Below are 22,481 nucleotides of genomic sequence, written 5' to 3'. Positions count from 1 at the left end.
TATAAAATTAGAAAAAAATGGAATGCTAGTGAAGTTTAGTAGTGGCGAACAGAAGCTTCTTACTGCATCTCTCGTGGTAGCTATTGGTGATATCCCAGCATGTGCTGATCTTTGTGGTCATATTGGCCATCAAGCTTATTTTGGATGCCGCATATGTCGAACCGAAGCTATACGGGTTAAAGCAAGTATGTGCTATCCCTTTCCACAAGGTGTCATTTCTACAGAATTAATTAGAAAACCCGAAGATTTTATTCAAGGAGACGAAGTAAGTTTTTGTAGAGTCTTCTTTTTTTAAAAAAAGTCATTAATTTGTTGGTATTAGAAAAATGGCATTGTTCGAAAATCACCACTTTCCCTTTTAAATAGCTTCCACGGCCCAATTTTTTGGGGGTTAGACGAGATGCATTTCTGGGGAGCAAACGTTGGCGGCAAAATATGGGCAATTATTACTGATGATGGTCAAAAATATCAAGATGCAAGCAACCCTCTGTTCCTTCGCGTTAAGTATCGAGAGCTTATATCTGCAAAAATGCAACAGGCCCAACAAAACAAGCACAGCTGTAGTATTAGCGGAGCTTTCTTGGGTAGGAAATGTCAAAACATAACACAAGACAAATTTATTTAACTTAAGCCATTTTTTTTAAAAAAATAGATGTCCACAAAAAGTCCGGTTTTTTTCGCAGTGTAGACTGGATTGATTTTATTGTGTTTATATTGCCAACTCTTGTGGTAGAAGCTCTTCAACTTCAAAAAAGAGATGTTATTCGAAAAGAAACAGCTTCCAAATCAACATCAAGCATGTCATTGGATCAATTACATGTCTACGAGACTGCTACTGATAATGCATGCAGAGCAATTGTTTCTCTTTCTAATGTCTGTAAAATAACGCAGAAATACAGCATATCAGAAATCGATTTAGTAGATTTAAACTGGTAAGTTCATAAAAAATCAGTGTAAACTATTACTAATACAAACGTAAATTAAACATTTATCATAGTTGCATTAAAGAATGGCAAGAGTTTTTGGTGGCAAACTTCCGCCCCAATGTATTCACAGTCAACATGCACTATATTAATCACCTAAGTGATGCTATCGCTAATTTAGGACCTATGCGTTTAATAAGTGCAAGGCCACTTGAAAGACTGATTGGAAGTATCAAATCTTCAATCAAATCACGCCAAAAGCCAAGCGAAAACGCAAGTAATTGCGTCAAATCTGATTTCGCTGCTGTTTACAAAGCAAACTGGTTTCCTACAAACAGCAATTCAATTGTTTATGGAAAAGAATTAACGAAACAGAATTGCATAAATCTTGTTAAACGATTTTATGAATGTTCTGAGCAAGAGGCGGCAGCTATAGAAAATGCACTCAATCTAAACGAGGAAGCTCAAACAGTGGAAAGCTACTTCCCAATCAGAAGCGGTAAAACGTTGAAGCTCGCGGGGAAACCATCAAGCAAGGGGACTTTCGTAGTCTACTGTACACAGGCCGATGACAGTAGGACCCTGTACAGGTGTATCGAAAGAACAGCACAGCTGAAGTATGGACAAGTGCTGTTCATGTACTGTAATGAAGGGTCGCACTTTGCCTTGGTCAAGACAGTCTTCCCTGTAAAGTACAATGCAGAACAAGACTGTCATTACTATTTGAAGAACGACGATCTGAACCATGCATTTGAAGTCGTCATGCTCTCACAAGTCGTTTCTTATGGCATAGAAATTGGATCATTGTCGTGATCGAGGCTATATACTTAATATATGACTCTATCTACACTTCTTAAATCTTCCATTTGATAATCCTAAATATAATTCTTATTGGTACTTTATATTAAATACTGATCATTTACTTTATGTACAGGCTTGATCTCATATCATCCTTCATACAAGTATAAGGCATACATTTAAATAATAACATAATATGAAAACATATGAAGGTTACATCAGCCACGTTGAGGTGCCACAGCTATCTTTAATAAGAACTGCAATTTCCCCTGAATGTTGTGCTACACGATATACACAGTTTAAGAATGAATGTTATTGTTATTGTTATTGACATCTCATTATGGTCTTTCTATATGGGATCATTACATCCGAGTATTATCTGGATAAATCTACCCATAACCGTCATCAGCCCATCTGTGATCAATGTCTGAAATAATGTGTATATAAAGACCCCCTTTTATTTGTTTAATAAAGCTTTAGTTTATTTTTGCAGTTTGATAATTTCACTTTGTTAAATTTTACATTATATTCTTAATTCGCTATTATCACTCTCGAATTTCTCAATCATTAAACGATCAGGACATAGGACGTGTCAATTTGGTTTGGGGTTCTGTTTAATTCATTTTTTTTAACAACATAAGCACAATTCTGTTGACAAAGCAATGGGCTTCTTTAGAATTAATATGTATACATGGTTCTGTACATTTATGCATTACTTATAAATAAATTATTACCCATTATTTCTCACATTTTATCTTACGACAGTTTTAAACAAATACTCAACTTATTTCAACAATTGGAAAATGTATGACTAGTGTTGTCTTTTTATTGGATCACGAGTTTCAAATAGGAATAATTACCCAACAATTGTACAACATTTGTTTAATATTTTTTATTGCACAACATAATTCAAACCAAAATACAACGTAATTCCAATGTTGGAATCATATGTGATTTTGTTGTATTTTTATTGTACAATGCTTATCCCATAAAAATATTGTCCTATTATGTTACAACTATTAACAACCATATTATTAGACCACCCGATGTCTAAAGAATTTTTGGAAATTCCATTTAGCGTAGTGTTACAGAGTTTGTACTAGTGCAACGTAATTATATGGTAATTACGTCATTTAGTATTTCATAAATGCATAACAAAAATAACGACATAAAGTCCTTTTTTGCTACTCCAAATTATATATCTGTTCTTTGTAAACTTTAAAAATGAACTCTCGTACTTTTATGGATGATATAGCTATGTACATGTTTGATAGACGACGTATTGAGGAGCGCAACAGTAGAAAAACCAGAGCAAAGTATCAGCGACCTGATTTAGAGTCATGGACAGAAGAAAAGTGCTATAAAATGTTTCGTTTTACCTACAAAGAGATTTGTCAAATGTGCCAACTCATCGGTTTGGATAATAAACTAAGATTTAATAGCATCAAGGTAACCAGGGAGTTTGCTATGGCTCTGCTTCTTTATCGACTCTCATTTACACGTCGCTTATCAGATATGGTTGACATTTTTGGTATGGCTGAAGATAACATTGGAAGAACTGTCAATGGACTGTCAGATATTTTACTTCAGAAGTTCAGGTATGGCCTCGAGTTTGACGAGAGACAGTTTTCCAAATCCAATTGCGAAAAGTTTTCAAGAGCTATTCTAGAGAAAGGGGCATATTATCCAAACATTGTTGGTTTTATCGATGGAACCATGCAACAAACATGCCGTCCAAAAATCAACGCAGACCAAAAAGCATTATTTAATGGTTGGAAGCATCAACACTGTATCAAGTTCCAAGCAATCTCTACCCCTGACGGAATTACCAGCAGTTTATCCGGTCCTTACGTAGGTCGACGAAATGACAGAGGTATGTTGAACGAAAGTCAGATTGTGGGTGTTTTGGATAGTAAAAATTCAAACAAAAGGAAATAAAACAAAAGTAGGAATACTTTGAGACTGTTGGTATGCTTTATTTCAGTTAAAAGAGAATTAGAGATTATCTAGTTTATGAGTCGAGGATATATATATAAGATGTCTGAATTTAAAATATAAAATTATTGCATAATGGAATTGTACTAAATTAGTGCAGTGTCTTCTTACACTATTTTAGTCAAAGAAGTACATAGACTAAAGAGGTGTGTTTGGGATGGAGATAAAATGTAAATTAAGGTAACAAAAGAAAATACTGTTAGAACTGTGTATATCTTTTATTTCGAGAAAATTTATATTAGGGAATTCTACTAGCAAAAACTACAGGTATTTATACTAAATGATTAGATGGCTTTCGGATAATATATGTGACGCGTTAGAGGAATATGATGTAATGTTATACATAATGTCTGTTTAAATAAATATGTTATGAAGTAATTCCTGCCTTACAAAGTAAAGACAAAAGTACGTGAGGATCTAAATTCATCTCCGCAGGTGACATTACGTAAATGCCAAAGAGAAAGTTTAGCGCGTGTAATATTCAGTAACCGAATATTCCGCCTGTGGGATTGTACTATACTTTTATGGTATTATAATATTTTACTCGTCACAAGGCAAACCACCTTGTGCACAGACACCAACGGTTCTGATGATAACAGATGGGGCGAAGTGTGAGCCATGAATATTTATACATGATCATCCATTATTATGTAAATGTGATGATTCTTTTATTATAATCTATGACATCCTCAACAAGGTGTATTTGCTTTATAAAGTATTGATGCTGGGATATTAATATTTTAGTGTTAGATGTATGATGTAAGTGTATCTGATGTTATTTTTATTATGGTTTTTATCAAGAAGTAAGTCAGATCATCACATTATCCCCACCCAGGTATTGACTAATACCGGCAAAATTTACTTATCAGATCGTTTGCTCCTTTTGTTGAAAAAGTTGTTACAATCTTCACTTATTCCTGCCGATCTTTTTCTTGTTACTGGTTCATGATTGGGAGTGATTCTTTGATCTTTTACGGCTTTCAATGTTTTTTTGTTTGCTTTGTTAATTGCTTTAATACTTTCAGGGATTTCACCTATTCTTCTCCAATATTCAGTGATAAATTTTGGATCAGTGAAGTTATCGGCAGGTTCCCATGTATCATGCGAATCATCATAATTTAACCATCTGCATCTATACAAGTATTGATTTTCTGGATCTTTCTTGTGACCAATAATAGCTTCCACTTCATAGAAAATGTCATCTTCAGGCATAATATCAGCTAATGTTACTTTTAATAAGGATGGAGGATAATTTCTGGGTTCTATAAAACCTTTTTCATTTTTCAGTACATATGTTCCAGCAGCTGTTTTTCTGACTATTTTATAAAATCCTTTATAATGTGGATCAAGTTTATTTTGTTTGTCAGTTATTAAAATCATTACTGTTGATCCTGCTGGTATGTCGATCATTTTGTGGCTTTTATCAAATATGGCTTTTTGTTTATCAGTGACGCGTTTGACTTGTTCGTATACAGCAGGATAGACCACTTCAGTCATAAATTTTATTTTATTTTGTAATTCCTTATTTATTTTATCTGAAGTTGGCTTGTCCTTTTCTTTGCTAAAATCTTCAAAGTCATTAGGATTTCTACCGAACATTAAGGAAAACGGTGTGCTTTTCGTACGAATATTATATTTACTATTAAGGAATAACTGGGTAGGTGCCACCTTCATGTCCCATTCCGCGACGTTACCATTTATTTGTTTCTTTATAGTTTTAACGGCAGATTGTACAGCTCTTTCACTTGCACCATTTCCCCTAGGGTAATATTGTGAAATTAATGCGTGGTTGAATCCCAAGTTTTCTTTTATGCTGTTTACAAGGCTATTGATGAACTCAGATCCATGGCCGCTTTGAAGCTTACGCATAGGTCCGAAGGTGCAAATGACGTCAAGGATTTCAGTGGCCACACTTATAGCAGATTTATCAGGTATAGCTCTTAAAATGTAGAACTTGGAAGCTATATCGATCATGACTAATAAATAATGGTTTCCCCTTATAGATGTTGTAAATGGTCCTGCTAGATCAATACCCCAACTGCCACCAGGAAGAGTAGCTAAGACAGGCCTTAATGGGTTATATCCTTTTTGTATGATGTTGTGGCGTTGACAAGGAACACATGCTTGTATTAATTCATTTGCATCTTTTTTTAAGTTTAGCCAGTAGATACCGTTTCTTTTTAATGCTTGTAATATCGCTTCGACACCAAAGTGTCCTTTACTATGTTCATGTGACAATAGTTTCATACGTTCTTCTTGTGTTGGAGGTGTAAAGTATTCACCACTTTCAACTTTTGGCAGTTCTTCTTGTACTTTGCGTGCAACTCTGCTTCTCATGATGGATTTATCCCCACCTAGTTCGTTTGACGTTTCATGATCGGTTTCAAAGAGACGAGATAAGGCATCCGGAAGGATATTGGCAATACTGATAAATCGGTGATAATTTAGGAAAAATGACAAGTAAGATTAACCAGATTGCAAAAATTAACTGAACTTTTATTAACATAAAATTTAGGGGTCCTTTATATACACATTGAATTCGACCTCCTTCTTAAACAGGGCTAGATGACAGGCAAGATTATGACTGACACGCCATATCTTGAAAGTAAGTAATCCAATAAGAATCATATACTAGAAGAAAGGGTGGTACACGTTTCTGTAATAGGTCTGTAGTGTCACTTGACGCGTACATTTAAAAGTCATCAAAGTACATTCAAAAATTTATCGTCTTTGTACTTTTAAACCTCGCTTGTCATTGGCCTCCGCTAATCTGATTAGTACAATATATTAATAATGTCTTTTTAGAATAATTGTATAATAAATGTATACTTTTGTACTTGTATTTAGCTTGATGAATATCGTGCTAGTTTGTTAAGTCAATTGTGAATATTTAATATGCAACATTAAAAGAAGTATTTATAAAATTATCGTAATGGATAAAATATGCTGTGTAGATCAATTATACATGAATATATAAAGCTCGATCACAACTAGTGTTCGGAATGAAGATCGAAACTCTCGAGCGAGCTTCGATCGTGTTCCAGTCGAAGCTCGCTCGGATGCGTTTTTTTGCAGCTCGAGCTCGCTCGAAGTTTCTTAAGCTCGGCTCGGTTGCGAATACGATAGCTCGAACTCGCTCGCCTTTTTTATTACACAAAGTGCACGTCAAAGTGATGTTAATTACAGAAAATTATGATAATAAAATTGTTATTTATTGAAATAGAAGTTGGAAAAAGAAAAAGTTTTTTTTTTCACCAGCCTTAACACCAAATTCGAATAATTAAATCAAACTGTTACTGCATCTATAATTATAATACATTTGGATTTGTGAACATGAAAGTTTACATTAATTCTGCTACGTCATGTTACTATGGTTGCTGTAAAAAATTGGCTTAGTTGGGTATAGTGTGCAACACTGTTTCATTTTCTATGGTAAATGTGTTTGCTGGTTGTACAATTAAATAAAAGTCCAAAGCATTTTAATTGGAATTATTAGAGCATAAATAAAAAAAAATGGTAAAGGGAAGAAAAGATTAAAATCAAGGGGAAATGCCATCTGTAGTCTTTCAAGGACCTTAACTTTAAAGTGACTACTATCGACATTTTAGCCGAGCGAGCTTCGAGCGAGCATCGATCGATGCTCGCTCGAACCCAAAAAAAGTGGCGCAAGCTCGAGTACAAAAACTCGGTTCGAGCTTCGTTCGAACTGGCGCAAGATCGGTGCAAGCTCGAAAAGTTCGAACACTAATCACAACAGTTTGCAGCAATTCGAAGACACGAACATGATTATTAAATTATTGAGTGAATTTATATTCATTGATTTTTTACAATTTTATATTATTTATACCCTCAAATACCGCAAAGACAAAACGCATATATTTCACAAATGTTCAAAGCTAGCGATAATTGTGTCGGGCACGAGTTCAGTAATAAGAATGGAGAAATATCGGTACCTTCAGTCGATAAGTTGTATCCAAAAGAATTGGGGACTAGAGTTGATATGCTTCTCACAATAAACAATTTGGAGTTTCTTTGTGAAGAAGTACACCTCATAAGCAGATAGGCCATCCATCGACCATGATGGTATTTTTCAATAAAAAGTAAACTGAAAATCAATGAAAGCTACACATTTAAGTAAGATGAATTTTTGATGAAAAAGTAAAAAAAATGGAAAAAGCAGAAATACATATGCATATAGTGTCTTACGTATTTCACGCTGGTTAAGCGCTCGAATAAAAATGTAGTTAGTCATCGTTGGTTTTAATGCATGTTGTGCGAGTTATCGTCGTCGCACACAGTGTTAAAAAACACAAGTTAGTTAAGAGAGTAAGATTTGACATACATATCTTTATAGAAGCCTTCTTTGATACATATGTGATTAAGGATGAGCTCCAAATCTTGAGAAGCTTCAGTGCTAAATACAAAAGACTTGTACGTATAGATTGTCTATATATATGCACGCACATATGTAGATATGAGCACTAACATATTACATAGAAATTTGGATGAATGACCCATATTTTTACTATGATGCGAGAGAGGCTTTTCCCACTCAAACGTGAGTATAAAATCTCACAAGGTGATGAAAGTATACAAATAATAAAGTGTGCCTTTGCCACTCTAGATAAACTTTAATGAAATTATGAACTTAAGATTCTTTTTCATCTGGACTAACAATATGAGCAAGCTTTGACTTTATTATGTAAAAATTCATATAAGGGTCAACATCATGAATAGACTGTGATAGGAGTATGAGTGATTTTTCTGCATTATTACATTATTCAGGATGATGTATCGTTCTCCTTTTTTTGTTTTTTGTGAGGGGAACCATGGGGACTTGGTTCATCGACAACCTCCTCTAAAACGTCTTGTGTAAGATCAATATTATCCAGGAACTTGTCAAGAATATGTTGTGTGTTTTCAATTAAATATAAAATTCCATACATATTTTTGACGAAAGATGGCATTTGTTGCGGGTTTATAGATGATGGGCCGAGACTAGAAAAACTGTAATCATTCACGAAGACATAGCTGTGGTCGCAAGGTTTGCAAATACTGTAAACGAAGACTCGTCCATTGTAAAATTGTAATCCGTATAGCTTTAATTTTCTGATAAACGTTTTTGATGGCACCTCCATATGTGAAACAATATTTTTAAACATGGCCTTCAGACTCTTGCAAATTTTGTTTCTATCTTCCAGAAAGTGCGTGTTGCCTTTACAGACGTTTTTGGACTTTGATGGGAAAACTTGAATTTGGTTTTCCAAAAACGTCATATAACTGGTTTTTTTTTTTTGGGTATTTAGTGCAAAGTCGATGATGTCAAAATACGGAAATGTCTAGACCTCCGTATTTTTTTCAAATGTATTTTTTTTATGACTACCACTTACAGCAAGTCTGGCCAAGACCAGAAGGCCAGTATAAATAACACTTTTTACAGTGTACTCACAGCCATTCACAGCCCCAGAGTTTCTAAAAACTCAAGAACCCTGCTATAGGACAGGTCACCCCTCCTATAGCAAAGACTAGCCGCAGCCACAACACCGCAATAATATCTTTTTTTATTTTAGTGTCTTTTTAAAGAAACAAGAGTCATTACTAACTAACCTTTTTACATTATTGGTTACTTTCAGAAGATAGAAGAAATATGTTAAGGGAAAAGAAAAGGAGAAGAATAAAGTGTGTGAACCAGCTTTATTTATAGGCTGATAAACAAGCTTATGTCAGGATGGTTTGATTAATTGTTTCATCATTTATAATGTTTGGACCTTTACTTAAAATAGAAACATTAGCAAAGCCCTCATTTTTATAATTCTCCATCCATACCCCCAGTGAAATTTCATCACCATCATCACCTTCATTATCTAGGGATGGCTTATGACAATTACCTTTTGATACCAGAATTCGATGTCCAGTATTCCTTCCCAAAAAGAAGTAATAATAGGGGGTTTCATTAATTATTTCTCATTCTCATGATTTTTTCTCATAAATTTAATCAGCCAATAACATTGCTTCAATTTTTGAGAAATATAATGAAACCCCCTAATATCTAAATCATGAGAATAGGCTGGGATGTACAAATAGTGATTTTTTGCTGCAGTAGCAGTCAGAAACTTTCTGATCTCACGGTCAAGACAATTAAATCCCGTTACCACGCTGCTTTGATCCATTGTTTTTGTTCAAAAAAAAAAAAAAAAAAAAAAAAAAAATCCAGCAAAGACGATTTCCGTAGTTATGTTACACTGATAGCGAGTCAAAGTACGTCGGGAATCGACAAAAGCCAAGACGATGTCTAGCTGATAGTTGGTATCAATATTCTAAAAACTTTTATATCAAGTCCTCCGTATTTGAGTTTTGACTTGGTAACCTGGTGGGGAGAAATGTTACTACAGCGTGTTTTGTGGGAAAGGGTCTTAACGCGCCATATCAGGTTCTCAAACAAGTTTTTTTTAGAGTGTAGTCACAGGGCCTTTCGTCCCAAAAGTAGAGGCAATTTAAAGGCAAAAAAAAAAAAAAAAAAAGGATTCCCAGACCACAGCTTTTTTTTTTATATATACACTTTTCAATACCTTTTTCTAACCATGTCATCCACAAAGTTAACGAGAAGTTGTACCAAAGACAAAAATAAAAAAAGTATATATACAAATATAATAATAAACAACCCCCCCCCCTTATATTCCTTGTTGAACTAATCTCTTTAGACCACCAGCTACTGGCATTGAAGAGACTTTACAACAAGTCTTTCCCTTAAAGATTGTAAAAAACGACGTCACCTTGGACCAAGATCCAGAAAACGATGTAAGAGGATTGAACAGTCGAGAAATCACCTTTGTGGGTGAGTATCGAAATGTAGAAGTATCTTGTGTATGTGTTATAGTCTATGGCGACAGCAAATACCACCTGAAACAATACCATCATGGCTTTACCATGTCACAAGAGTTAATGGCATGTCGAAATATGGCTAATTACTTTGGCATGTTTAAAGAACAAGTCGCTTTCTTGGTAGAATATATAAACGATCCACCTTCCGAACCCGCACTATTCATTCTTAAGCCTTATTTCCCCAATGGCACCGTAGCACATTATATGAAAACCCTGAGGAAAACAGGTAAACAAGCTTTATACAGGAAAAAATTGTCCCGCATTGTTTTTGTAAACGCCTTTTTTTTTTATTTTTTTTAAAAAAAATCCCATGAAGACAAATACCTTGCCCCATTACATCTTCTGCAGATGGCCATTGGTTTATTCTCAATATTATCGGATGCACATACACAAGAAGTTGGATTGGTAGATATCACAGTACATAGTTTATACGTTAGTTTGGATCGAGGAATTTATTTCGATGGATTTCAATCATGCATACGATTGAACAACAAGAGCACTCATCATCCCCGCTCATGGATGGATTTAAAATCACTCAAATGTCCAGGTAACCAAACTCCCCTTCCTCCCCCTGAAATTTTTCATACGTATGGAATTGATAAATTTAACCTTCACAAACATACATAGAGTCACAATCCTTGACATATGATAGATATACCAAAAGTACAGATGTATTTCTTGCAGCATCCGTCTTATTAGAACTTGTTCGAAAATATGATTGTAAATGCAAACGACTTTATGAACGAGATCGATCCACGAAAACTATCAAGGTCATTACGAAATATGTAGATGAAAGGCATAAGGGATTGATCCCCATGATTGAAAAGTGTTTGAGTGTTCAACCTCAAGATCGACCCAAGGCAGAAGAGGTTCTTTATTGGCTAGAATCACTAAGATATCTTGCATTAAAGAACGCTTAAAAATTGACAATAGAAAAAAAAAATGTGTGACTTGTTTTCATAGTGTGTGTGTGTGAGGGGGGAGGGGTAACCCTACGGCTTTTTTGTTTCTTTTTTTTTCTTGTGTCAAAAAAAAAAAAATCTTATAATGATACCTTGTAGACTTCATTCACGATTCTTATTAAAAAGAGGTAAAAAACAACACTATAACTAATTAAACCAAAAAAAAAAAAAGAAACTTACAAAAGTAGAATAGCTTTTAACTTACACAAACAAGCGCCTGTCTTTGCCAAACACTATTATAGCACACCTAGTCATGACAGTACCGATTTAAACCATGACAACACCGAATCGTCGAGTTCCAACAATACCGAATCGTTGAGTCCTGACAACACCGCTTCTGCTCCATCGACCAATGACAGCAGTCAAAAGATGAATTTCTGGGAAATCCCCGAGAGGGAAGAACCCGAGACGCACAATAAAGGTGTCAAGGCTCGTGTATCACGTACGGTAGCGGATACGCGTGATTTCAAGGAATTACTTGATACTTTATTTGACCGTAAACCTGCACAAACACCTCCCATGCGTAAAAAGCCACAAGGTCATGACACGGATTCTGTGATTGAACAAAAATTATTGGATTTGGTCATTCGTAACCGTCAATTGTATAAAGAGAAGGCACCTTTACCTCGTAGTATGATGGCTCCCATCTATGGTAAAACCGCTGATAAACAACGAAAACAAAAGAGAGAGGAAGAAAGTGACGATGAGGATGAAGACGTGTTGGACTTTTTGAACCCTGATACAAAAAAGACAACGAATTGGGATTTAAAGAACATTGCACAGAATAAACGTATTGCGACCAAGGAACAAGAATTAAAAGCAATTCATTCGATTGTGGATACAGAGACTTCATTGGATTTACTTGTGAATGTGATGAAACAAATTAATCAGGAAACGTATCCTAGGTATTATCATCGTGTGTTGACAAAGGCCATTGAACATGCTTCTAGAAAGGATCCTTATTTGGCCTTGACCATTTTTGAAATTGCTAAGGGTAAAAGTATGGAGAGTTATATTTTGGGTTGCAATACCAAGGTCTATGATGCCATGCTATTATTACGTTGGGAAACTTGGAGAGATGTACACGGTATGTTGAATTTGATTGAGGAAATGACCGTGAATGGTATAGAGTACAGCAATGATTCAAGACGTATCGTACGTTCCGTTGTGCAAGAAATAGAGGCTAATGAGGAGAGTCAGGAAGTCACAAAAGATATTTATTGGGATGCTGATGAAAAGAGAGCTTGTAACGTCATGAAGGAAATGGTCGGTAAATGGATTCTTAACAAGTAATCCTACCCACCTTCTATACTTTTGGCCTTACATACCTCCCACTTTTTTTTTTTTTTAGTTTAAGCGTGTACATTTAAATAAATCAAGTACTCTTTAAAGAGTGTCTGCCTATCTATCATGATATTTTAACTTTTGTTTTCCATAAGAAAAATATGTCAAAAATAGCCGTCACGCGACACATCCAATGGACATGTCTGTCAGTAGAGCGTCAGTCAAAATTGACACTTTTTTTTTTTACAAGCGGGGAGGGGAAAAGGGTAAAAAAAAAGATTGTTGTCCCTTTTTTTCTCTCTCCTCTTTTCTTCTTTCCACACAAACCACAAAAATTGAACAACAAATGAAAAGAACAGTAAGCACTCGTTCTTCTGAAAGACTGTCAAAGAAAGCCAAGTTGGTTAATGACAGAATTGAAGAAACACCTGTCATTGTTCAAAGTGAAGACATGGACGATTTCCAAGACCCCATTCCACTTGTTCGTCGTCGTTCACAACTTACCAGAGCATCAAGCACCGTGGTTAAACAAGTATCTGTTGTTGTTGCTCATGTCGAATCGAGTCATTCCGCAGTAACTTTATCTACCACGCAGGAGGAGGAGGAAGAGGAGCTTGGAACGGAGGTTGAAGACACTCTTTCATCAACCCAAGTCCAATCACTGACTACGTGGGATGAAGAAGTAGATGAATTAACAGAAGAATCAGATAATGAAGCAGAAATTGCCCTTACTTTGGATGAACCAATTGATGATTTAGTGGTACCCGATATAGAGACTACGTCTTCCAATGAGGAGGATGAGACATTAGCGGAGGATGAGGCACCAGCGGAGGCAGCGGCGGTGGACGAAATTCATGTAGAGAGACCTCGCGGGAGGCGCGCACCCAGATTATCAGCTGTAAAGTATTTCGTGTTTTTTATTTTTTTATTCATACGTGTTGATTAACGTGTCCGTATTTACGTAGTACAAGCGCACTCAAGCCAAAATTATAGAGCAACGACCTGAATTAGCTCATGTTTGGTCTGACATTGAGAATATTGAGCCTCCTGTCGTGGTTCCTATTGAACAACCTGAACAATTACAATTAACTCTTTTACCTTTTCAAAAGTACGGTGTTGGATGGATGATTCAACAAGAAAAAATGGAGGCAGTGAGTAGTTTTTTTATAGGAGTGAATATTTTATTTTATATTGACGCTCTATCGTTTTTTCTTTTTTAGTTTAAAGGTGGTATTTTAGCTGTAAGTATTTCCATACATATGAAAATAAAATGGCCTTGGATAGACTGACCTATGTTTATGCGTTTTAGGATGAAATGGGTATGGGTAAAACCATTCAAACCATTGCCTTACTCCTCAGCGATAAAAAGAAACCAAACCTTGTTATTGCTCCCACTGTAAGTTTCTTTATACATATATAAAATAAGAGAGAGAGAGTGACTAAACATACATGTATACATATATAAAAAGGTGGCTATCATCCAATGGAAAAATGAAATTGAAAAACATACGAATAATGCCTTGAAAGTTTATCTTCATCACGGTGCCAAGAAAGCTACATCCTCTGCCTATTTAAAGAAATTCGATGTTGTTTTAACCACCTGTAAGTTCCCCCCCCCCTTTTTTTTTAAAAAAAAAAATACATAGATATGAAACAGCTAATCCATGCATAAAAAAAAAGATTCGTTGCTGGAAGCTGCTTTTAGACGTCAAGAACAAGGATTAAAGAGAAAAGATGAATACGGAAATCCAATTATTGTGAGAGAGAAATCTACAGTTCATAAGGTTCAATGGCATCGCATTATTCTTGATGAAGCTCATAATATCAAGGACAGATCAAACAATACTGCAAGATCAGTGGTAAAAGAAAATAACCTTTTAAAAAAAAGTTGTCTGGAAGGCTAACTACTTATAACTCTTATAAGTTTAATTTAAAAGGTGAATTTAAATGGTCTTTGACGGGTACTCCTTTACAAAATCGCGTTGGAGAATTATACTCATTGATTCGTTTCATGCAAGCTGGTACGTTAAAATATTCATCCTTAAATTGGGAATACATTCATCTAAAACACTGTGTTCCATAGATCCATTTGCCTATTATTATTGTAAAAATTGTCCCTGTAAACAATTAACCTGGAAATTCTCTGATAAAAAAGGCTGTGATGATTGTGGTCATACACCCATGAGGTAAAAAAAAAATCATTGAGGGAAAATTTATGTCTCTGTACTGACGGTTTACTGCCTTTTAAATATATGTATAGTCATGTCTGCTGGTGGAATAACGAAGTATTGAAACCTATTCAGATCCATGGTTATGTCGGTGACGGTCGTCTTGCTTTAAGGAAACTTCGCATGTTATTAGACAGAATCATGTTGAGAAGAACCAAAGTGGAATGCGCAGATGATCTTGGTTTACCTCCTCGTGTGGTGGTTGTACGTCGTGATAACTTTACCGAGGAGGAACAAGATGTTTATACCTCCCTTTATTCAGATGTTGCACGTACCTTTACCACCTATGTTGAAGAAGGTACCGTCTTGAACAATTATGCAAATATCTTTGAATTGTTAATGAAGATGAGACAATGCGGTAAGTTCCATCTCACCACTGTATATATCATTTTGTATCCTAAAATAACATGCATTATTTAGCGGATCATCCTGATCTTGTGACAAAAAGAAAAAGTGGCAACAAACAATTATTGTGTTATCTTTGTAATGATCTCGCAGAGGTTTGTCTTAAGTCACCTTACTTTCCCATGCACCCGTTGGTTAACAGTTTCTTTTTAGGATCCCATTACTGCTGCTTGTAAACATGTATTCTGTAGAGAGGTAATACTTTTCTATATTTAAGAAAAAGAGAGAAATATATATAAACTATTGACACATACAATAATGTACTAGTGCTGTCTTCAATACTATGAAAGCTTTGATGATTCAGTGGGTAATAAACCTCGATGTCCTAGCTGCTACGCTGAATTCAATGTGGATGTAGCGCAAGCCTCAATGGAAGGAGTAGAAAATGCCGAATCCAATGCCAATTATTCCAAGACCAGTATTATTAATCGTATTGATATGGATCATTGGCGTAGTTCTACCAAGATTGAAGCACTTGTGGAGGAACTCACTAAATTACGTCGTGAAGATAAAACCATCAAAAGGTAATATTTTGAATAGGGTAAGGACTTATATGGGAGGAGGAAGAAACTGACGGTCTCTCACTTAGTATTGTGTTTTCACAATTTGTGAATTTTCTGGATTTGGTGTATTGGAGATTATCGCGTGCAGGATTTGAATGTATTCGATTGGATGGTACCATGTCTCCTAGTCAAAGAGACGCTGCTATTCAACAGTAACGTATTCCCCCTTGTTTCCCTTCTATTTTTACATTATTGACTTGTATCCTTTTTTTTTTCTTTTAGCTTTATGACAAAGCCAACAGTGACTGTATTCCTCATTAGTTTAAAAGCAGGTGGTGTCGCATTAAATCTTACAGAAGCCAGTCGTGTATTTATCTGGTAAGCACAGAGTGAAAATGATCCCTTTTCACATCTAACTCATTTTTTTTTTTAAAACGATAGTGATCCATGGTGGAATCCCGTAAGTTTTTGTTAGACCTTTTTTTAATTGGAAGATTTTCTAAAATAATTTTCTATTTCCTTTTATGACACTAGGCTGCTGAATGTAAGTTTTTTTTTTAAAAAAAAAAGTAGAGTTCAACGTTATACATGGGAACTAACACACCTCTTTTTTAAATAATAATCAATAGTACAAGTAAGAAGAAGTCGATAGATTGTTTAAAAAACAGGCGGAAGGTGTAAAAATAAAAATAAAACTAACTCCTTTTTGTAATAGGCAATGGATCGTATTCATCGACTTGGTCAACACCGACCTGTCCGAATCACACGTCTTATTATTGAAAATAGTATCGAAAGTAGAATTGTTCAACTTCAAGAAAAGAAGACAGCCTTAATGAACAGCACAGTTGGTAAAAAACAAAAACAAAAAAAGAGTAGGTGAGAACATGGATTGACATCTTTCTTTGGATATGTTTTAGGTAAAATGGAAAATGCTTTGGATAAATTAACAATTGAGGATTTACGCTTCTTATTCGTGATGTAAAAAAAAAAAAAAAATACTCATGCATACGTGTTAAAAGCAAACCATCCTAAGGATGATATCATTAGCAATTTTTTTAAGAATAAATAAAGCGCTCTCTCTATTTTTTTTATAATGCATCACATGTGTGTCCATCAATAACAACTCAACTCATTCATTTCAAGAATTATTAATGCCCATTACGGCTCACTTCATGATAAAAACCTGTTTAATCAAAAAAAAAGAAACTCAGGCCGAAAAGTGATGCCGAAAGTGTTTATACGGATGCTACCTTTTTTTTTTTTTTTTTTTTTTTTTTTTTGGTGACAAACAGGCCCCGAGTTTCGCTTCTAAAATGAGCAAGTTGTTCGTGTATTAGCCTATGTGTTCATTATTGCACAACTAGTGAAATATCGTCCATCGGGTAGAAGTTGGATATTTAACGGATTAAAGGGCGGCTCAAGTGAGACCACCGCGGTTGAAATTGTCAACGTCTAAATGCCATATTGAACTCACAGTTTATATGCTTTTATTAGATAAATAAGTACAACTGAATTAAATAGGCGTCTGATCAGATTAATGAAAAACACGTGCTTTATACGAGAATAACACTGAGTTGTTAGGATGGCGACGGGGGTATCGCAATTTAAGACTTATTCTCATACAATCAATAGCAAATTACATCGATATTCTTGCATGGGGAAGAGGATGAGTGATAAGTCAGACGCCCCTTTAATAAATTAGGATGCTTCGTACGTCTATGCGTCGGTCTCGATCCCCAAAGAGAGGAATCCGTGTCCAGACTTTATCAGATTACGGATGTAATACCTTGGTATGAGACATACAAGGTCACAGACGTTGTCGCTTTTAACTTGTCACTTTTCAAGTGACAGGGTTGTCGCTTTTAACTTGTCGCTTTTCCTAAGTGACAGGGTTGTCGCTTTTAACTTGTCACTTTTCCTAAGTGACAGGGTTGTCGCTTTTAACTTGTCACTTTTCCTAAGTGACAAGGTTGTCGCTTTTAACTTGTCGCTTTTCCTAAGTGACAAGGTTGTCGCTTTTAACTTGTCGCTTTTCCTAAGTGACAAGGTTGTCGCTTTTAACTTGTCACTTTTCCTAAGTGACAGGGTTGTCGCTTTTAACTTGTCGCTTTTCCTAAGTGACAGGGTTGTCGCTTTTAACTTGTCACTTTTCCTAAGTGACAGGGTTGTCGCTTTTAACTTGTCACTTTTCCTAAGTGACAAGGTTGTCGCTTTTAACTTGTCGCTTTTCCTAAGTGACAAGGTTGTCGCTTTTAACTTGTCGCTTTTCCTAAGTGACAAGGTTGTCGCTTTTAACTTGTCGCTTTTCCTAAGTGACAGGGTTGTCGCTTTTAACTTGTCGCTTTTCCTAAGTGACAGGGTTGTCGCTTTTAACTTGTCGCTTTTCCTAAGTGACAAGGTTGTCGCTTTTAACTTGTCGCTTTTCCTAAGTGACAAGGTTGTCGCTTTTAACTTGTCGCTTTTCCTAAGTGACAGGGTTGTCGCTTTTAACTTGTCACTTTTCCTAAGTGACAGGGTTGTCGCTTTTAACTTGTCACTTTTCCTAAGTGACAGGGTTGTCGCTTTTAACTTGTCGCTTTTCCTAAGTGACAGGGTTGTCGCTTTTAACTTGTCGCTTTTCCTAAGTGACAAGGTTGTCGCTTTTAACTTGTCACTTTTCCTAAGTGACAAGGTTGTCGCTTTTAACTTGTCGCTTTTCCTAAGTGACAGGGTTGTCGCTTTTAACTTGTCACTTTTCCTAAGTGACAGGGTTGTCGCTTTTAACTTGTCGCTTTTCCTAAGTGACAGGGTTGTCGCTTTTAACTTGTCGCTTTTCCTAAGTGACAGGGTTGTCGCTTTTAACTTGTCGCTTTTCCTAAGTGACAAGGTTGTCGCTTTTAACTTGTCACTTTTCCTAAGTGACAGGGTTGTCGCTTTTAACTTGTCACTTTTCCTAAGTGACAGGGTTGTCGCTTTTAACTTGTCGCTTTTCCTAAGTGACAGGGTTGTCGCTTTTAACTTGTCGCTTTTCCTAAGTGACAGGGTTGTCGCTTTTAACTTGTCGCTTTTCCTAAGTGACAAGGTTGTCGCTTTTAACTTGTCACTTTTTTCCTAAGTGACAGGGTTGTCGCTTTTAACTTGTCGCTTTTCCTAAGTGACAAGGTTGTCGCTTTTAACTTGTCACTTTTCCTAAGTGACAAGGTTGTCGCTTTTAACTTGTCGCTTTTCCTAAGTGACAAGGTTGTCGCTTTTAACTTGTCACTTTTCAAGTGACAGGGTTGTCACTTTTAACTTGTCACTTTTCCTAAGTGACAAGGTTGTCGCTTTTAACTTGTCGCTTTTCAAGTGACAGGGTTGTCGCTTTTAACTTGTCGCTTTTCCTAAGTGAAAGCTCTTAAAGTAAAGCTCGGTAAAGACGAAACGGAGTTCCCAATGAGTGTTATTTCAAACCAGAACGTGACTCAGGTAAACTATAAGATTTGTATTATTAAATGACGGTACTCACACTCTGGGGGAAACTAAGCGATACTTAACAACTTTGGAAAGTGGCGGAGCGCTTGTTCCATCCATCGACCAAATTAAACAAAAAGCTGCTGATTTAATACAAGCCAAAGAATATGTATTGAACGACAAGGAAGTTAACGAAATAATTGAAAATAAGAGAGCAGTGAAGGGCTCATCTTTGAATACAGCTATGGAAAAAGCACAGTTACTTGCACGTCTCAAGTATGCCAAGGGTCACAATGAAGTGGAAAAGGTTCTCAGGTTGACAAAGGAGAGAGCTAAGTGGATTAGAGAATAAGGGGTCTCAAACATAAAGATATCATTTCCCAATGTTCAAAAAAATTCCTGGGAATTTCTTCCCAGCCAATCTCCCTAAAGTATACGGGCAAGAAAAGTGTACTTGGTGACCCTTTTTCAAATTAATTTATGTATGGAAAGGCTTGAAATTATGATCCAAAGTTGTTTAGAGACAGCCTATGAAATCGCAACTGGAGGCTCAATATCACCAACCCTGAAAAAGGGTAAAAGAGTTTAAACCTTTTTTGTGTACTAAGTAGAACCAGTTACTCACATACACACAAAAAAAAATCAGGAATCTTGAAAAAAATTTAATGTTTGGACCCTCTAATGGCATATTCCTGAAGGAAGCAAGCAAAATGTCTTGGCAAATATCAGTAGTAAAAATAGAAAAAGAGACAGAATTGAAGCCCACGAAGCCGAACTTCGTGCGGCAGAAGCAAAAAAAAAGACGATATCTGGAAGAGTTTAAAGCACGCAAAGCCGTTCAGATATCAATCGAAATTGTAGCGTAAGTTTTAATACGATAATGTTTAGAAAAGTGATAAATTAACGATTGTATTTCTATAGTGCTACCAAGTCATCTTTGATACCAGACCAGGCATCGATAAAGCCACTTGCTAAGCCTGTAAAATTAAGTAAACAAGCTATAAAAGTCGGTGAAGCTACCTCATGCTTAACCGACTATGAGAACTTGTAAATAGAGTTGCCATGGAGGTTCATATTGAGCTTTTATGTGACTCAGAGAACTAAAAGACATGGTTCAAAATATACCTTATCGATGACAGAACACATATTACTTAATAAAAAAAACGTTAAAAGTTACATGAAAATATTAAGCCAGTCAATAGATTACTCAAATTAATTAGGCGCACTTAATTTTTCCAGTAGCATGATCTTGTGCGTCTGAAAAAAAAAAGAATAACTAATGTGTAAGTCTTTATACCTTTTTCGCCTTTGAGACTAGCTGGTAGATGGGCAAGTATTGGATGCATTGAGTAATTTCTCTTATCAACTAACAACACTCTTTCTACCTGTTGAATCAAAATCGTGGTAATCAGGGAATCAGTGTCATCCTATTTAATGAATAATTAGCTTATTAACACAGATTTCTGCCGGCAGTAATAATTCAATTTCGCTGGTATAGCCATGATATATTTAAACTTGTATTCCTGTTATCGTAGGGTGTGCTTTGTTTCATTTCGAATTGTATACTCTACTACATTTAGTCTTTTAAGAGCACCGGATAATATGCAGTAGGAGTCATTTCATATCCTGTCACTCACATTCAAAAGTATTCAAGTCTTCTTTTCAAATTGTCAAAAAAAAAACTTCAATATTTGAATAATAACCCATCTCATGATTGACAGCTTCTTCCCCAAGACACATATTTACTTTTTACTGGTCATCATGAATAATGTTTTGGGTCTGATTCAATAAATTTTAATCCACCTCTTCTGGGCCTACATCTGATAATCAGCAGTATTTTCGTATTTTTACATCTATCAATCAGTGTAGCTCATCTTACTAAATATTGGGTTTGATAGTATTAACAGTCTTTCTACCTTTCCGAACTTCATTTAAGAACACGCAGTGAAGGTTGAGCCATACGGCTGGACCCTTTAATCTGGGGGGAGGGAGCCAATAATCAGACTGATTTCCAAGTGCAGCAAAAAAAAAAGAGAAATAAATTGATGCACTTCTTGCATACCGAGAATGTCAAAATTGTGTAAAAAAAAAAAGATAAAGTGACGATGATGAACTTCTTTTCTGTACAACGATGAAAAAAACGATGTCATTTTTCGCTGATGTGCGGAGGTTTAAAAAAGATTGAAACAGTTTCGTCGTCCCCCCGCTCCCCCTTTTATCAAACCATCGCGCCCAGATACACTTTTTTTTTTTCTTTTTTTATTATATATATATAAATCTCGTCTGTATAAAGAATGGTAAGTTTTTGTTGTTGCTGTTACTATAGAGATGGAACAAAGTGCTAATGAAGACTTGTATAGTCTACATCTAACTCTCAAGGAATCAATACTCTTTTGGATGCTGAACGTGAAGCCGCCAAGATTGTCCAAAAGGCTAAGCAATGTAAATAAGAGAGAGCGAGAGCGAGAGAGAGAGAAAGAGAGACGGGTTTCTTTTTTTTTAATAGGGGTTTACTTACTATTTTTTCTTTCTTTCTTTCTAATGGGCAGACCGTGTTCAACGTTTGAAGGATGCTCGTTCCGAAGCTGCCAAGGAGATTGAGGAACTCAAGGCACAAAAGAATACCGAATATCAAGACTTTGTTGCACAGGTAAACAAGTTTCAAATGTGATACTTTTTTGTTGTTTTTGCAAACAAACATTTGTATTTTTTTTTTGTATATATAGCATTCGGGACAATCAGATCAAAGCCTTAGTGTTGTTGATCAAGAAACCGAGCAAAAGATTGAGGAAATTCGTCGTGATGCTGGTGAAAAGAAGGGTGATGCTGTTGAGAAAATGATGAAGGCTATCACAAACGTTGAAACTAAACGTCATGAAAATTATCGTGTTTAAATAATTTTTTTTTTTTTTTATTTTCATGCATTTTGAAATAACAAAAAAAAAAAAAAAAAAAAAGTTACATATATCTTTTTTGGAATATACACAATAAAAAAAAAGTGGTCGAGGATATATATATGACTACACCCTTTCCCCCTCCTCTTTAACTTGGTGTGTTAATCTCGTGATTGAA

General features: G+C 35.6%; 7 protein-coding genes across 7 annotated transcripts; 6 read left to right on the top strand and 1 right to left on the bottom strand.

Moving 5' to 3' along the window:
* Window positions 1–8,127: 8,127 nt before the first annotated feature.
* EV154DRAFT_502394 (uncharacterized protein) lies at window positions 8,128–9,175 on the bottom strand. Its single transcript, XM_051600798.1, has 2 exons — window positions 9,107–9,175; window positions 8,128–8,996 (listed from the first exon to the last, which is right to left on the bottom strand). Exon 2 carries the CDS (start codon window positions 8,990–8,992, stop codon window positions 8,498–8,500), a length of 495 nt encoding a protein of 164 aa, XP_051459728.1. The 5' UTR covers window positions 8,993–8,996; window positions 9,107–9,175; the 3' UTR covers window positions 8,128–8,497.
* A 1,468-nt stretch (window positions 9,176–10,643) lies between these two features.
* On the top strand, window positions 10,644–12,853 carry EV154DRAFT_417234 (uncharacterized protein; the record flags this gene model as incomplete). The annotated part of the gene is made up of 5 exons (XM_051595782.1): window positions 10,644–10,824; window positions 10,915–11,145; window positions 11,226–11,467; window positions 11,562–11,566; window positions 11,821–12,853. 5 exons carry the CDS (start codon window positions 10,644–10,646, stop codon window positions 12,851–12,853), a joined length of 1,692 nt encoding a protein of 563 aa, XP_051459727.1.
* A 337-nt stretch (window positions 12,854–13,190) lies between these two features.
* EV154DRAFT_417196 (SNF2 family N-terminal domain-containing protein) lies at window positions 13,191–16,455 on the top strand (the record flags this gene model as incomplete). The annotated part of the gene is made up of 14 exons (XM_051595779.1): window positions 13,191–13,742; window positions 13,810–13,995; window positions 14,065–14,085; window positions 14,154–14,240; window positions 14,314–14,446; window positions 14,525–14,703; window positions 14,769–14,865; window positions 14,928–15,030; window positions 15,105–15,430; window positions 15,493–15,572; window positions 15,745–16,001; window positions 16,067–16,192; window positions 16,302–16,358; window positions 16,422–16,455. The coding sequence occupies 14 exons, from the start codon at window positions 13,191–13,193 to the stop codon at window positions 16,453–16,455; spliced, it is 2,238 nt and encodes a 745-aa protein (XP_051459726.1).
* EV154DRAFT_157011 (uncharacterized protein) lies at window positions 16,350–17,058 on the top strand. Its single transcript, XM_051594136.1, has 5 exons — window positions 16,350–16,358; window positions 16,422–16,524; window positions 16,610–16,614; window positions 16,696–16,828; window positions 16,898–17,058. The coding sequence occupies exons 4-5, from the start codon at window positions 16,699–16,701 to the stop codon at window positions 16,960–16,962; spliced, it is 195 nt and encodes a 64-aa protein (XP_051459725.1). The 5' UTR covers window positions 16,350–16,358; window positions 16,422–16,524; window positions 16,610–16,614; window positions 16,696–16,698; the 3' UTR covers window positions 16,963–17,058.
* A 714-nt stretch (window positions 17,059–17,772) lies between these two features.
* Window positions 17,773–19,074, top strand: EV154DRAFT_561528 (uncharacterized protein; the record flags this gene model as incomplete). Its single annotated transcript, XM_051605678.1, has 1 exon — window positions 17,773–19,074. One exon carries the CDS (start codon window positions 17,773–17,775, stop codon window positions 19,072–19,074), a length of 1,302 nt encoding a protein of 433 aa, XP_051459724.1.
* A 1,000-nt stretch (window positions 19,075–20,074) lies between these two features.
* Window positions 20,075–20,460, top strand: EV154DRAFT_479531 (uncharacterized protein; the record flags this gene model as incomplete). Its single annotated transcript, XM_051598263.1, has 2 exons — window positions 20,075–20,271; window positions 20,331–20,460. 2 exons carry the CDS (start codon window positions 20,075–20,077, stop codon window positions 20,458–20,460), a joined length of 327 nt encoding a protein of 108 aa, XP_051459723.1.
* Window positions 20,461–21,610: 1,150 nt separating this feature from the next.
* EV154DRAFT_502385 (G subunit of V-type ATPase) lies at window positions 21,611–22,435 on the top strand. Its single transcript, XM_051600797.1, has 4 exons — window positions 21,611–21,706; window positions 21,770–21,851; window positions 21,959–22,059; window positions 22,136–22,435. The coding sequence occupies exons 1-4, from the start codon at window positions 21,704–21,706 to the stop codon at window positions 22,301–22,303; spliced, it is 354 nt and encodes a 117-aa protein (XP_051459722.1). The 5' UTR covers window positions 21,611–21,703; the 3' UTR covers window positions 22,304–22,435.
* The last annotated feature ends 46 nt before the right edge of the window (window positions 22,436–22,481 follow it).

The sequence above is a fragment of the Mucor mucedo genome (genome assembly GCF_025094135.1).
Source record: "Mucor mucedo strain NRRL 3635 chromosome Unknown EV154scaffold_26, whole genome shotgun sequence".
NCBI classification, from domain to species: Eukaryota; Fungi; Mucoromycota; class Mucoromycetes; order Mucorales; family Mucoraceae; genus Mucor; species Mucor mucedo.
The sequence above is the reverse complement of the archived record's forward strand: the minus strand, read 5'-3'. Positions and strand labels throughout refer to the sequence as shown.